The following is a 15,073-nucleotide window of genomic DNA, read 5'->3' as shown; positions in this document are numbered from 1 at the left end:
GTGTATTCTGTTCCCTCTACTTAGTATGGTCCTACTCTACTGCTGTGTCTTGTTTGCTCTGTTCTAAAGGTCTTAGATCAGATGTTAACCTCCTCTAGAGACCCTCCCTAACCTCCCTAGTTATGCCCCATCTCTTATCTGTTTATTCTCTGCCTCTCCGCTACTGTGTAAGCTTCTAACATATAAAGGCAAAGATCTTATGGATCTTGTTCACCATAATATCTGCAGCTCCTTATATAACACCCTGGCACATGATAGGCAATCAATAAATATTTGTTTAATGAATGAATAACTTGGAGACAGGTATTATTGTTATTTGCATTTCTCCTTAACCCACTGATTCAGTTGGACAAAGAGGGGGATGGTAAATACTGTTCTTTCTTCTTCCTCTCTTTCCCCCGGTTCTGTGTTAGAGAGTTACACTTACATTCAGCATTTTATGATGTTGGGGTAATTTAAAAGGTCACCACTCATTATCTTGTTAAAGTGCATTGCTCCAACAGTTTGGGAATATTTTCTATAATGGAAATGTATTCTTAATGTACCTCTTTCATTTGTATTTCAATTAGGTGGTTCACAGAGACTTGAAACCTAGCAACATTCTTTATGTGGATGAATCTGGCAATCCAGAATCTATTCGAATTTGTGATTTTGGCTTTGCCAAACAGCTAAGAGCAGAAAACGGTCTCCTCATGACTCCTTGTTATACTGCAAATTTTGTTGCACCAGAGGTAATTGTGAAACAGCTTGCTTGTAGTATTTCAGTATATTTAAAAGCTCATTTGCTGTGTTTAATATAGAATAGTTAATATTTAATTGAAAACTTACTAAACAGATAATTAGAATAAAATGTCAGCCCTTTTTCTTCTGTTGGTAGTTCATAATGTCATCAGTCCACTACCACCTGTAATCCTTTTCCTGTCCTGACTTCTGTTTTTCTGCACAATCACACATCTGTATATGTCTGTTATCACTCATACTTTTGTGCTTGTCAGTGCATGGAATAAATGGAAACTAGCTTATTCTCTGCCTTTCCTAATACCTTTTTAATTTCCTGGTTTTGTCACTATCTTTCTGTATTTCTGAGGCTAAAACATGAAGGTCTCTTCTTGTCTTTAGCTATGTAGCTAGTTACCATCTCTGTTATCCCCTAAAACCAGCTGGTGGTTCTTGTGCTCACAGCACTGCCATCCTAGCCCCTGCTTCCCTCGCCTCAGCCTAGGTACACCTTGCTCCTTCTAGTCATTCTGTGAGCATTCCACAGGAGAGTTACAAAGCTCCTGAAGTCCTTTCCAAGCACCGATTTCATCAACTTGCTTCTTTTCTTAAGACATTGCAGTTGCCCATTATAGCAAATCTAAAATCCACTGTTTTGCCCTCAAGTTTTCTTGCTTTTTTATCACTATGTAAAAAAAAAAAAATGCAACTACGAATAAGATGATAGAAAATAATGGTAAAGTCTGATATAGGGCTTATGTGGCAGGCACATAGATGAACTGATTTCATCTCCACAATATGTAGCTTACATATAATAGTTCATTCTCATTATAACTATGTGAGGGGAGTGCTTTTATTCACATTTTACAGGAAACCAGTACACAGTGAGAGGTTAGTTATGTCATTCATCTGAGGTCAAATCTAGATTTCAGCCCAGGCAGTCTGGCTGCAAAGTCTGTGCTTTTACCATGTGCTAGATTTTTCAAATAATGATAATACTTGGCAATGTTAGGATAGTTGGATAATAGAGTTGGATTTCCCCCCTTTATTTTCCAAACATTTTGAAATTTTGTTACTTTTTATAATAATATTTATCTCTTCTCCCAGTGGTACTAGAACTGATGAGGGACAGATTTTTTTCTTGTTTGTCCACATATCCACAGCCTCTGACACATATTGGTCCAAGCATGGTCACTTAATCTAGCCATCTCATTTTCCTCCTAAGTGCTTCCTGCTTCATGCAAGCAGTCTGCTTCTGGAAATCACAATGTAGCCGTTCCTTGGCCCATAGATTGTTTTGTGCTTCAAAACTTGTCCCTAAATTCATCTTCTTCAGGAAATCTTCCATGACTCAACTCTCCTTAGACTTGACCTTTTAACTCTTTGTCTCCTAGTCATCCAAGTTTAAACTTTGAAGTTCTGCTGAAATCCTCCCTCTATCTACCATATCTCTACATCCAGTCTATCACCAAATCCTGTCCATTCTGATTGCTAAATATTTGATATCCCTTTCCCCTTACCCGGTAACCAATATCAGTAAGTACTTCTTGTTTTATCTTTGTGTCTGTTCTTCTTCATGTCCTGCCTTAGTGCAGATCCTCACAGCCTTTTATTTAGTTGGCAACAAATGGCCTCCTATCCGGTGACCTTGCCTCCGGTCTCTCCTCTTGTCAGCATTTCCTCTATACCTTGCATTATCTTTCTGGTATACAGATCTACTTATTTTATTTCCCTGTTTAATACTTCAATGACATCTGATTGCCTACAGGAAAAAAATCTAAATTCTTTAACAAGATGTTTATAAAAGCCCTTCAGTCTCTCTCATATCCCCTACCTGGAGATCTGGCCACACGGAACTAGCATTAACCGTGCCTCTGCCCTTTGGGTGTCCTCTGCCCTCTCCCACCTCCTCCCCCGAATTTGCCTCCCGAATTCTTACTTTTAGGCCCAATATAAACAGGTTGCCTCATAGCCTTCCCTCTCTCCCCTATCAAGAGGGAATAGCTTCCTCATCTTTATACCCATAGCGCTTTAGACATAGTTTTGTTATGATACTTATCATGTTGAATTGTTAAATATATATGTTTCTTTCCCCTGCCAGATTCTGATTTTCTTAAGAAAACCAGAGTTGTTTTGTATTTGTCACAGCTCGTTATAGTTGGTAGTTATTAAATGCTTGAGTGAATCAAATTATATACAATTTTGCACTATGTCATTTGTACTAAGTTATATGTGTTCTTAAAAGTATTATTTTCTGTAACTATTTCTGTAGCCCCATACAAAATACAAATTCATTGAAATAAGAAACTTACCTTCAATTTATTTTATAGTCCTCTGTGTGCCATGGCAACACTCAATAAATGTTAATTCGAATACCAAAATATATATATCTATATATATAAAATCTTTATACACACACATGGTACCCCAAAAATGTATACACATTTTAAGAAAGGAAAAAACTATTAAAATTGTAATACTCAATATATACCAGTAACAAAAGGTAAATTCAAGTCATGTTTGACTTCTGCAATTACAAGAGGTGCTCAAAGTGGTTACCATCAGCATAATTTTAATACAGTTTTTTCCTTTCTTAAAATGTGTATACTTTTTTTGGCACTATATATGTATTTTATGTATATATATATATTATATATATGTTATATATATTATGTATAATATATATGATTGTTAGTTGTAGAAGGTTCTAGAGTAGGATTAATATATCGCCTTGTTTGTTAATCATATTCTGTTGAGGTTTTTCTTATATGCATTGATTTAAGAGACATAATTCAGTTCCCACAGCCTATCTAAATCTATATAACAAACTGGTGTGTTCATACTGATTTTGACTTTCTAGGTTTTAAAACGACAAGGCTATGATGCTGCTTGTGATATATGGAGTCTTGGTGTCCTCCTCTATACAATGCTTACTGGGTAAGTGTGTACCATATATTGTAAGCATTTAATCATCAATATTTTGTTTATGTTATCTAGGTTTATTTTTTAATCTCTATGTTATAATATCTTTCTTTTCATGTTTTCTGATACAATCCTGTATGTATGTGTGTATGTGTGTGTGTGTGTATACATATAAATATATATATATATACACCACACTTAAGTTATATCATTATTAATTTTCTATAATGTATTATTTATTGTCTTGAGGTTGTAAATTGATTTTCCTTACCTTTATTCTTGTTATGTCGTAAACACACATGATTTTAAGTATTTTATTCTACAGTGTGTCATATCTTAAAATGTTTATATTTTTGTGTATTAAGTCTAATTAATGTTTCATAACTTACACCTTGACCTGGTGCTTTGTGGAGCTTCATGTTGTTGATATTTTTCAGATTTCAATAAAGTATCACATTAATTAAATTACTCAGAGTACTTTTGGACACTGCAAATAAAGATTCCAACCAAAGAAGAAATTTTATTCATTAACATTTTAATTTTATTATAAATTAGTTACACTCCATTTGCAAATGGCCCTGATGATACACCAGAGGAGATATTGGCACGCATCGGCAGCGGCAAATTCTCACTCAGTGGTGGTTACTGGAATTCTGTTTCAGACACCGCAAAGGTAAATATGGCTTTCTGTTGTAAGTTTTTGAGAAAATAATTTCTCATAATTCTTGGTAAGAATAAATAACATAGGTTAGAAACTTTTGTTTATAAAGTAATATTTTGAGGTGATGTTACCAAATAACTTGAAATAGAAAATGGACCGTCTTAATTTCTTTCCCTGAAGGCATTGATTTGACTGTATTGTATGTACCTCTAAACTTGCTTCTTACTGAGGAACATGATGAATAATAATGATAGTAGTCTTCATGATGTGTGTGTTTACTGTGTGCCTCATGCTGCACTTTACCTAAATTATCCCATTTAATCCTCTTAGCAACCCGTAAAATAGCGGGTAGGTACCCCCATTTCACAGAAGGAAACCAACACCCAGAATTTTAGTGTGAACTTGTCCATGGTTACATACCAGGTACGTGTGGGCATTTCAAACTAAATAGCTGATTCCAAAGCCCTTATACCCTAGAATAACTATAGCATGTCCTATATTTGGTCCATGTTATAAAGAAAGGAGTATTATCTTTTTCACAATAAAAGGTGGGATAGTTTTATGACAGCTTGAAATCCATTTGAAAAGCCTTTCTCACTGGAAGATCTGTCATCCCCTAAATAGTACTGACTTGCTTTCCAGCTCTACTCTAGTTTCACTCTATTCATAGAAAATTCTCTTTTAAAAAGAAGAGCAAAGTTTTCCACTTCAAAATAAGGAGAACATAAAGGAGATGAAGAAGATAGATACTGGTAAAAGTGCTGGTTTTTCTTAGAGGTGGAAGCTTGAGTTGATGTGATTGCACAAATAAACAGGGTATGTCAGAAATGTATATAGATACTTTACGCAGAAACAGAGCCTCAGCTAACCAGTATAATATCTGTGGATATAATATTTGGTTTTATAACTTCATTTAAAATGAAATGTTAGCCTTTCTTTCCCTTTTCTTAACAATAAAATTTCTTAAACCAGATGATTCATTTTTCTGGGTACTTATTTCCTTTTTAATTCATATGTTGAGCACCTACAATGTGCTTAATGCATGAAGGCTCCAGGGATAAAAGATGTGACTCAGATAGAATTCCCGATTTCAGGGAGCTTACAGTCTAGTTGGGAAATGGCCAAAAATATACAGTACAGTGTCACGTGTGCTGTTACAGTGGTACGTTTTCTGTGCTAAAGAAGTTCACAAGTGATGCTCAGTCAGAAAGATTTCAGAGAAAGCTTTCCAGAAGCAATGAAGGGATTTGCCAGACGGCTTTGGGGAATAGAAGGATGCCATCCAGGCCAGGCTGAGGGACGAGCACATGCTGTTCATGGTCAGGATGGCATAGGAAGGGCAGAATGCCTCCAGGGGGCTGCAAGGAGTTTGATAGGACGAGTACAGGGTACACGTGAGAGGGTAGCTGATGAACCCAGATTATGAAAGGCCCTGTAGACCATGCTCAGGATTTGGGGTTCACTCTAGGTATTGGGGAGCTGTTGAAAAATATTGAGCATTGTAGGGGTCAGATTTTCCTTTTTCAAGTTCTCTTCTGTGGAGCAGTAATTCTTATCCATGGGGTCTGCCACAAACTTTGTCATGATCGGTTGGGAGACATATCAAGTAATGTTGCCATAATAAAGTATCAGAGCTTGCACAGTCCCTGCTTTTTTAATAAGTTAAAGCAAGTCGGGGTTATTTCTCTAATTTCTATAATTTGTTCTTACTCACTTGCATTCCAGTATGCTTTTTTGAGTGAAAGAGAAACATAGGTGAGGAGGAGATACAAATAGAGCGCAAAAAACTGCATCCAACTCACAGCCTATCTTATAAATACCATGTTATTACTAATAACCTTTGCTGGTTTGCCAGCTAAGACTTTTGACTACAAACATGATGTAATATAGTGAATGCCCACAAAATTGGGATAGAGGACCCTATCAATCTGGTGTGTCCCCTCAAGAGCAAGGTGCATATGTGACTGTCGTCAGTCACATGGACCATACGTGTCATGTGTGACTTTGAGAAGAACAGAACCATAGCTACCATTGACTGAGCACTTATGTGCCAAGGACTGTGGTAACACTTTCACCTGCATTAGTTCACTCAGTCTTCACTGATCTAATATTAAGCGCATTGCTTGGAAGGTTTTGCAGTATTTTGGGTCATGAATGGGGAGGATCTGAACTAGAGCAATTGTAGCCATATGGAAGAGAAATTTAGAAGGCTGAATAGACCCAGTGGTTTATTGGACATAAGAAGCTAGGGAGAAACAGATATCACGCGTGCAGTCCACATGTCCCCCTCGGGCAAATGAGTGGGTACTGGTGTTCTTCGCCAAGATGTGGAATACAAAAGAAGTCGTTCTGAGAGGAGTGATGATTACAAATTTGGACATTATGAATTTGCTTCTGTGATGTGTAATTAAGAGCTGTATATCCATTAGGCTACTGGCTATATGGATATAGATCTTAGCAGAGAAGTCTGGGGTGGACATTGAAATTAGGAGTTGTCATCCTCCATAGTAGCTAAAGCCATGAGCGTGAGTGAGTTTATCAGAGCAGACTGATAGCAGCAATGGAAGGAATTCAGGGAGCACCACTATTTAAAGAGGAAAACTTAGGCGGAATAGCCATTGAAGAGTAGCGGTAGGAGAAGTGGTTCTAAGTGACTTGGCCAAAAGAGCACTGGTTAACGCACAGATCTGCTCAGAATTGTACTAGAGCTTTGTTGTGCCCCTGAGCAGCTTTGATTCGTTTGAAGCACAGTTGCCCACATCCAGAATTTGGAAGGGGAGGTACTTAATTGTTTCGCTTTTTTTCTCTAATTCTGTTCAGTTATTCCTGTTCTTAGCTGTTAATGAGAACTAAAAGTAAGAAACTATAAATATCTAATAGCAGAGGAGTACTTGGAATAACGTTTCCCCAGTTCCCAATATCCAGGCAACCACCAGGGTCTGTCAGTTCTTTTTCTTAAGTATCTCAATTCCATCCACACTTCTCCATCTTTTATACCGACCCCCTCAAAGCTATCTTCTCTTGCCAGTCTCAAATTTGAGTCTCCAGGCTTGCCCCCGTCAATCTGTTTTCCTCCAAACTTTAGTGAGTGTAATCTCTCTAAAGTCCAAATCTGACCACACCACTCCTTTGCTTTAAATGATTTATTGCCTCTAGAAAAAAATCCAAATGTGCTAATATGGCTTATAAGGGCCTTCATGATCAGGTTCCTGTCTTGCCTCTCCCACTTTTATCTGCTGCCATGTTCTTCTTTATGATTTATGCTGCAGCCTCACTGCATTCCTTTCAGTTCCTTAACTGACATGTTCTCTCCTACCTGAGGGCTTTCCTCCAAACACAGTATGTTCTATCTCCCTGAAGTGCTGTTTCCCCCTTCCCTTCTCTAATCCAGCTCCTGCCTATCCTTCAAGTCCGACATTTCTCTAACGAAGTCACTTCAAAAAGCCACCCTACTCTAGTCAGGTCAGGTCTTTCTTTGTGTTTCTCTAGCTGCCTCTCGTATTTATTCACCCTATCGGAGAACTTCCTATTTGTTTTGTAATTGGTTCTTAGACTCTCCCTCACTGGGCTGAAAGCTTCGTGAGGTCACAGTTCATTTCTCTCTTGTTCACTGCTAAATACCCAATGCCTAGCAGAATGCCTGGCCTTAATGGATACTCAATAGATATATTTTGAATGAAAAATTAAACAAGTGGTACATGGCTTTTAGAAATCACAGTTGTGTTATTTGGAAGAGTATAAAACTATATAACAATTATAGGGATCTATATTCCATGTATAGGAGAGCATTTGGATGGATAGAAAGCATTTGTCTCTGGAAGAGTGGGATTCTGGGTGTTCTTCATGATCTTTTCCTTTTCTGTGTTTCTGATTTTCCTGTAATGCCCATGAGTTGCTTTTGAAGTAGGAAAAAAAATTAAAATTCTGTAATCTTGAGAGGGGCATTTAGAGCCCTCCGATTAAATTCCTGTTATTGGACAGTTCTGCTTTTCAGTATTGCCAGCAGCACAAAAAAAGTGTTAAGTAGCTGAAAATTATTTAAAAATAAACCTTCAAAAATGTGGAAACATCAGAATATCTAAGGGAAAAAAAGAGCCAACGTATTTAAAGATGCATAAAATGTGGTATATTTACCCTTATAGTGCACCAAAATTACTATCACTCAGGGAGGAGGAAACAGAGACTTGGGTTTTTGCTTTTTTAAAAAAAAAAAATTGTCATGCTGACCAATTTGCTTTGAGCCCAAAGATCTACCTACTACCAGAAAAAATATAGTGTCATAGTAAGAGAGAATGTTCAGCAGTGTCAAGTGCTATAGAAAAAAACAGAAAGGTTCACATTTGTGTTATTATTCTTCCCATTATAGGACCTGGTGTCAAAGATGCTTCATGTGGACCCTCATCAGAGACTGACTGCTGCCCTTGTGCTCAGACACCCTTGGATAGTCCACTGGGACCAACTGCCACAATACCAACTGAACAGACAGGACGCACCACATCTGGTCAAGGTGAGCAGCCCCATTTAGACCCTGTTTTCCACATGTCCCCCGTGAGAGACTGTGAGATGCCCTCTCCATGCCACAGCACCTTTCCCTTTCCCTTTCCCTCTCCGCTTGCATCCAATTCTCCTGTGGGATTCTCTCACAGTGGGTGATTTAGAAAAGAAAAAGGCAAGCCGTACCAAATAGCATAATAAATCTAGTTTAAGAATGACTTTTTAATTTCTGAATTAATCAGATAAGCTTATGGGTTTCTTAACTTCTCTCTATACTGTTCTTTCTTATACATAACCCAAAGCAGTTTGAGGTTGTCACCAGTGGCAAAACACAAGTTCCAAAAGAGCATGCCTGCTGCCTCTCGGATTAAAAGACTGCAAAGAAAAAAAGTTGAATAGTCCTGAGAAAAGTGAGGATTGCTTGTTACAAGGCCATCCCTGTTCCCTCTCATCCATAATTTCAACCTACCACATTGGCCTCTTCAGTTTTAGTTAAATCAGAGGATTTGAACAGTGTGGTTTTTTTCATTATGAGCCTAATAAAATCTACATAAATTTGCTAATGTAGAAATTATCTGGGGAAATAAATCTTCATTTCATATTCTGTGTATGTCACGACCCATTGTCATTTTTGTTTTGACCTTCCTTTCCTGTCTTCAGGGTGCCATGGCAGCTACATATTCTGCTCTAAACCGTAATCAGTCACCAGTTTTGGAACCAGTAGGCCGCTCTACTCTTGCTCAGCGGAGAGGTATTAAAAAAATCACCTCCACAGCCCTGTGAAGTGACCTCAGTGAGATATTTGGTACCATGGTGTAAGCTGATAGCACAAGTTCTGGCGACAGGTAGCACATATCTGAGAGACACCTGCAAGCACACACTGTCCCAGCTGGTACCCATAATGCTGCTGCTCCTGCTGCTGCTCCCGCTTTCGTCTCTTCTCGCTTTAAATGATTGTTAGCAAGTTAGATTTTCCTGGAGCTTCGATGAAATGAAAATGGAAAATGACGAAGATATATTCACTGAATCAATAAGAAGAAGAATGAACAGATGAATACCACCTAAAAATACACTGAATAAAGTACTCTACACCATATAGCATTATTTTTATAGGAAATATTTCATGTCCCTTAAATATTCTTTGTTAGTGATAGGGATGGACAGTTTATGTTAAGCACTTAGCTTAATCCGTTTATATTAGCACTGTATTCCTTGTGCCATCCAACATTTTGTATGTTTTTGTAAACAGTTCACATACAGTACATTTCTGTACTGCTTTCTTTAATGTATACATGCCTTGTTTAACTTGGAATCTATTATTATTAATCAATTGACTATTAAATCTGGTTAAATAGTTCACCTGGATTAACAGTATTGTTGGACAGCCCTAAAAATGGCCAGATTGTGGAACAGCTGTTGAATGTAATCCTTCCAAAATGTACATATCTTTCCCCATGTCTGTTTCACTGGTTCATTCGTTCGTTTGTTTCTTAAAGTCAGGTGCTCTGTCAGACTAACGTAGACAGCTGTGATAGCAGAGAACGTTATATGTGTGTGGCATGACATCAAGAGTACACCTATGAAGTTAGTCCATATGCTTTGCAACTCCTTAGGGTTCCTTTTTCTTTAATTAAGGAAGTAGTTCTTGCACTTTTAATCTTAAAGAGTATCCATACTTAGTATTGGCATATAATTTGGAATTTTGCCAATATACATCAAAGGCCTTTGAGAGTCATGGTGAAGAGACTGGCAAAGGAGAGTGTAGTAACAGGTCATTCAAGTCCCATTGGACCTTTTCATGTTTAGATCAAATTGGAGAAGTTAGCATATGAACAACAGGATACCTGTTCTTGTATACCTGTGAGAAAAGTATGCTTTTTTGGAAAAAACGTAAATCATAATGAGTTCTATCCCATTACGATACTCTATATTAAACACTTACCTGAATGTAATAAAAACCACAGGCCTCTATATGAAATTCGATTTAAACTTTATTCTTCTAGGGATTAAAACATTCTTGATCGAACAATATCTGTTCTAACCTGAAGTCATAGCTAAGGTAGGGTAAGTGAGTGTTCAGCATTGAGTGTTTTCTTAATTCCTCCTGATGATTATAGCCACGTAATATTCCCTTTAACTTCAGAAATGATCAGTTTTCATAATGGTCACTGGGTCTGCTTAGATTACAGCATTCATTATCTACATCTAATTTGGTAGTTTCCATAATTTTATTTGATTGAAGACATCTCTGTATCCATTATTACCTGTATCTTCCAACTTACCTAGCATACATCAATATGTAATACGAAAAACATGAGCAAGGAAAAAGTGATTTAACTTACCTCATCAAGAATGCACCCAAACAGATCTTTCTGGTCATGTACTAAGCCACTTACATCAGAAATCTTTTGTCCTGCCAGAAGCTTTAAATCTTTCCCTGAGAGTACCAAGTCAAGAAAGTAGTCTCTAATTATCTTGGAAGACCCTGTTATTCCTTAATTCCTCTATGCAATTAAAGAGAAAGGGAAAATCTATAACATTCCTTTTGCCCAAGTGACACAAAATGATTATTGCATACAAATCAAATATAACTTTATCTTCTAAATTTAAAAAATTTTTAAGAGGAGAGATTTCAGAAGATATAGATGGAGAAAGTTTTTTTAAATTCTTGAATATGTGGATGCGAACTATCAAAAGCTGCTTTCCATTGCCTGGATAGAAAGCTTTCTTCTCTCTCATTCTCCTCTATTCAGCGTTTCAAACCACGGTCATCCCAAACTCTTGTGGCTTTTAAAATGTTAACATAACTCGGGGTATATTTTTTCAGATTTTTGACATGCTATCCCATAATTGCTTAGGTGTATCATCCATCATAGTCTTTTAGAACCAGAAGTAAATGTGTAAATCCTTATAAGTCATCTAGTCCAACTTTCTCATATTGCATGTGAAGAACCTGTGACCCAAAGCAAAGACTAGAATTCTTACCATTCAGTTTTTTTTCCCCCTTCAGCACCATGCTGCCTTCCCTTCATATTATCACCCAACCAGGAGCTGAGTTGTTCAAAAACTGCATATTTCTTGGGGCAGTCCTCTACTGGTATATGAATGCCAAGTTTATTGCTTTCAAAGATATTGCCTTCTTTGCTTAGTCCAGCCACCAGTTTTGTTGGAGAAAAGTAAGTTATATGTTCACAAAACTGAAGATTTCTCCCTAAAAAGCAATTCATGAGCATAATTCATTTTACCTATGATTGTGGTGTTCCCATTGCCTTTGACTTACAGCAGACAAACTTGGCCAACAATGTGCTCTAAATGTAGTGTTTGTGCTGGGTTCACCTTTCCATTCATTTCTCCATGTTCAAATCCTCCAGGCAACTATAGTTGTGGTAGTGAGGCCCTTCACCAGTTAGTGCTTCTGGTTACCAGGGCTTCTCCCAGGGAGTTTAGTTCAGTCTTAAAGATATTTCAATGTGAAAGAAGGAACTAAACTAAATATCAGGCCACTTTCACAAACTTCCTCTTAGTTTATAATCCAAAATAATCCCCAGAATGGTAGATTGCATTTAACATTGCCAAGCACATACTGGAAAATAAGATTACACTACCATGTGTTTTGTATCTTCCCTTTCAAGTGATGATGTTAAACTAAGGTAAGTTTTTTGTCGTTTTAATTTTTTATATAAATTATTTCCGTTCCTTTTAATTTATAAAGCTGTCTTCCTTCTACGTACAATAGACCCTTAATTTGAACAGATTTGATATGGATTCATTTATTCACAAGCAAAGTCCGAAAATGTAGTATTTTTGACAAGGCACAGAGTTGAGATGCTGTGAGGCTGACGTGTAGGAAAAGTCACTTAGCGAGTATCTGGAGAGGGTGCGATGTGTATATGACAGAGCTTCCACATTTCACATGTGGTGGGCTGCAAAGAGCAGGTTTGGGTCAACCATTTCCCATTTTTTAAGAAGTGGTTGCTGTTGGGGCCAGGGGACATCCTGGGAGGTAGGGCTGGCCTGGTAGCTGTGCCTTGCACCCTCTGCCCAGGAAAGATGTGAAGGGGGAGAGGGGTGCAAAGGCTTCACAAATAGGCAGAATGGTTTGAGTAGGCAAAAGGCTGGGGTAGGTCCAGCCTCTGGTGAGAGCAGAAAAGCATTCAAGAGTTGGGGGCCTTGGTACAGATGTACTTAATCATCATGGAAGCCAGCAAGACACATCTCAACATGGCTTTGATAGTCTCTACTTCCTGGCCTTTATAAATGTCCTAAAATTGTTCCACTTGCTTTACTATGTTTTATAGAGAAAATTCTCTTGTGGTAGTATCAAGCATTTGAGATTTATGAAGGCATTAGGACAGATATCTCAGGAATGTAAAGGGTCAGAAAAGGTCTGTTTTCTGTGATTAACAAATCCAATGGGTTTCGTGGCTGACCCTTGGTGCTTAAACCAGGAGGTTCCGATGTAGTCCTAGAGTTCTGTCCCTCTGACAGGTCCAACTCCATGTGACCAGCAAACTGGACGCATACTTTGAGCCTTATTTAATTCACAGATAAGTTGACTTAACTCGGTATTTTTATTTCAATAAATGAAAATAGTCCTCTTTTCACCTCCAGATCGCTTACATTTTTCTGGTCTCCCCAAGTGACCATTGGTGGAGACCAATTAATGAAGGAATGAAATTCGCTTTCTTGGGACTGTGGTATTCTGCAGAGCCATGCTTAACCACTTTTTCTAGTGAAGAATCTACAGGATGATAATGCCTAAATATGGACGGCCAAGAAGAATTTGTATCTACAGTGTGCTTTATGTATTTTTGACACTGCTGTATTCTGTGTGATTGAGTGACTTGTAACTGGTTCCAATGTGACTGAGTGTTCTCAAAGAATTCTAGTAACTAAGTTGACTTAATTTTCTTAAGCCTTGTATTACTATCAGTCTCACATTTACCACTCTGATTCCAGTCTTTTAACTGTTCATAACGGCATACCAAGGGTTGGGATAAGAGCCTACTTCCTACCTCTTAAGGCACTTTCCTCATTATTTTGCCATGTAACCTTGAAGTGCATGATAAGCTGTTTAAATGTCAGTGACTTCTCCCAGAGCAACTAGCAAAGTATATGACATTGAATAGAGATTAGTGGAAAGGGAAATTTAGAGACTAAGTTCGGGGGTGCAAACCTCAAGAAAACCTTTAGAGCACATACCATTTGAGTACAGTATATGTAAACATGTGAGAAGAGAGTTGCTATAATAGTCCTCTAAGTAGATTAGATCAATATCTAATGGAAGTGAAAATCTTTACTCCTATTATCACTATAGTACTGAATGAACTGTATACTGAGTTTTTCAAACAAGTATTTAAAGTAGAACTTTCAAATACAAATAAAGGGCATAAGGATAAAGGTTTTGGTTTGTGTTTCTCTAAGTGTAGTTATCATCTAAAGCTTTGTTTTTTTATTTTTAAAAAAAGCTTCAAGGTATTGCCATTCCTTAGCATCCTTAATAATTATGGGTGATGAGTTTTTAAGTCTTAAAATTATGTACATGTATTAGGTTTATCTTAACTCTTACCCTAAGAAGGTATACACCTAAGGGATGTAATTATTTTGCATTTTTGGCCATGGGTGGGAATGGGGTGGGCATCTACTTAAACAGTTTTTAAAAAAAATCACAAGTATTTTTCTACTATTATATATGATCTTACTTTATACTAGTTTCTCTCTAGTAAAGCATGCCAGAAGCCCAAGGTACCATATCATGCGTTCATATGTATTGTACCTTTTATTGGTGGTTCAATCGCATCAGATGCTTGGCACTGCTGCCATAATTATGAAATGCTTGTAAAGGATTAAATATCACTGAATACTTTAAATTGTTTTACTTAAGAGTCTAATCTGGGAAGTTTTCAAATCATACTATTAATGTGTAATCTAAGCTCTTTCAGATGTATCCATGAATAATCCTGGAACAATATTGCTTGTATTCCTGTCACAGAACAGGTTTTGTAATCTTTAAAAGAAATGAAAATTTATATAATAAAGTTTCAAATAAATGCATGTATGTTCCTTTATCAGATTATTTCAATTACATGATGATCAATCCTTCATATTGTCGAATTATTCTATCCAAAGTATAAATTTATCGAATTGGATTGATAGAACTTAAAACAGTAGTGTTTCTGAGTTAATAAGTACCAAGTAATTTTTCTATGCAAAGCTTTGGTTAGCCTAAAGCAGGGCTGTCAAAACTGCGGCCCGCGGGCTAACTGCAGTCCGCAATCC

The 15,073-nt window shown here is 37.3% G+C and overlaps 1 protein-coding gene across 8 annotated transcripts in view; it reads left to right on the top strand.

Annotated features, from left to right (window-relative positions):
- RPS6KA3 (ribosomal protein S6 kinase A3) overlaps positions 1-14,848 on the top strand; it is a 113,165-nt gene extending 98,317 nt beyond the window's left edge. For all 8 annotated transcript variants that reach the window (XM_088795047.1, XM_019755409.3, XM_019755407.3 and 5 more), the window contains 5 exons: positions 570-731; positions 3,578-3,654; positions 4,195-4,312; positions 8,667-8,807; positions 9,455-14,848. In XM_088795047.1, coding sequence (XP_088651173.1) covers positions 570-731; positions 3,578-3,654; positions 4,195-4,312; positions 8,667-8,807; positions 9,455-9,577 — 621 coding nt within the window. In that variant the 3' untranslated portion in view covers positions 9,578-14,848. The remainder of the gene's footprint in view (positions 1-569; positions 732-3,577; positions 3,655-4,194; positions 4,313-8,666; positions 8,808-9,454) is intronic.
- Positions 14,849-15,073: the final 225 nt, after the last annotated feature.

The sequence above is a fragment of the Rhinolophus sinicus genome, chromosome 18 (assembly GCF_057876585.1).
Source record: "Rhinolophus sinicus isolate RSI-liver-muscle chromosome 18, RSI-T2T, whole genome shotgun sequence".
Taxonomy (NCBI): Eukaryota; Metazoa; Chordata; class Mammalia; order Chiroptera; family Rhinolophidae; genus Rhinolophus; species Rhinolophus sinicus.
Note: the sequence above shows the minus strand (reverse complement) of the source record. Positions and strands in the feature narration are given on the sequence as shown.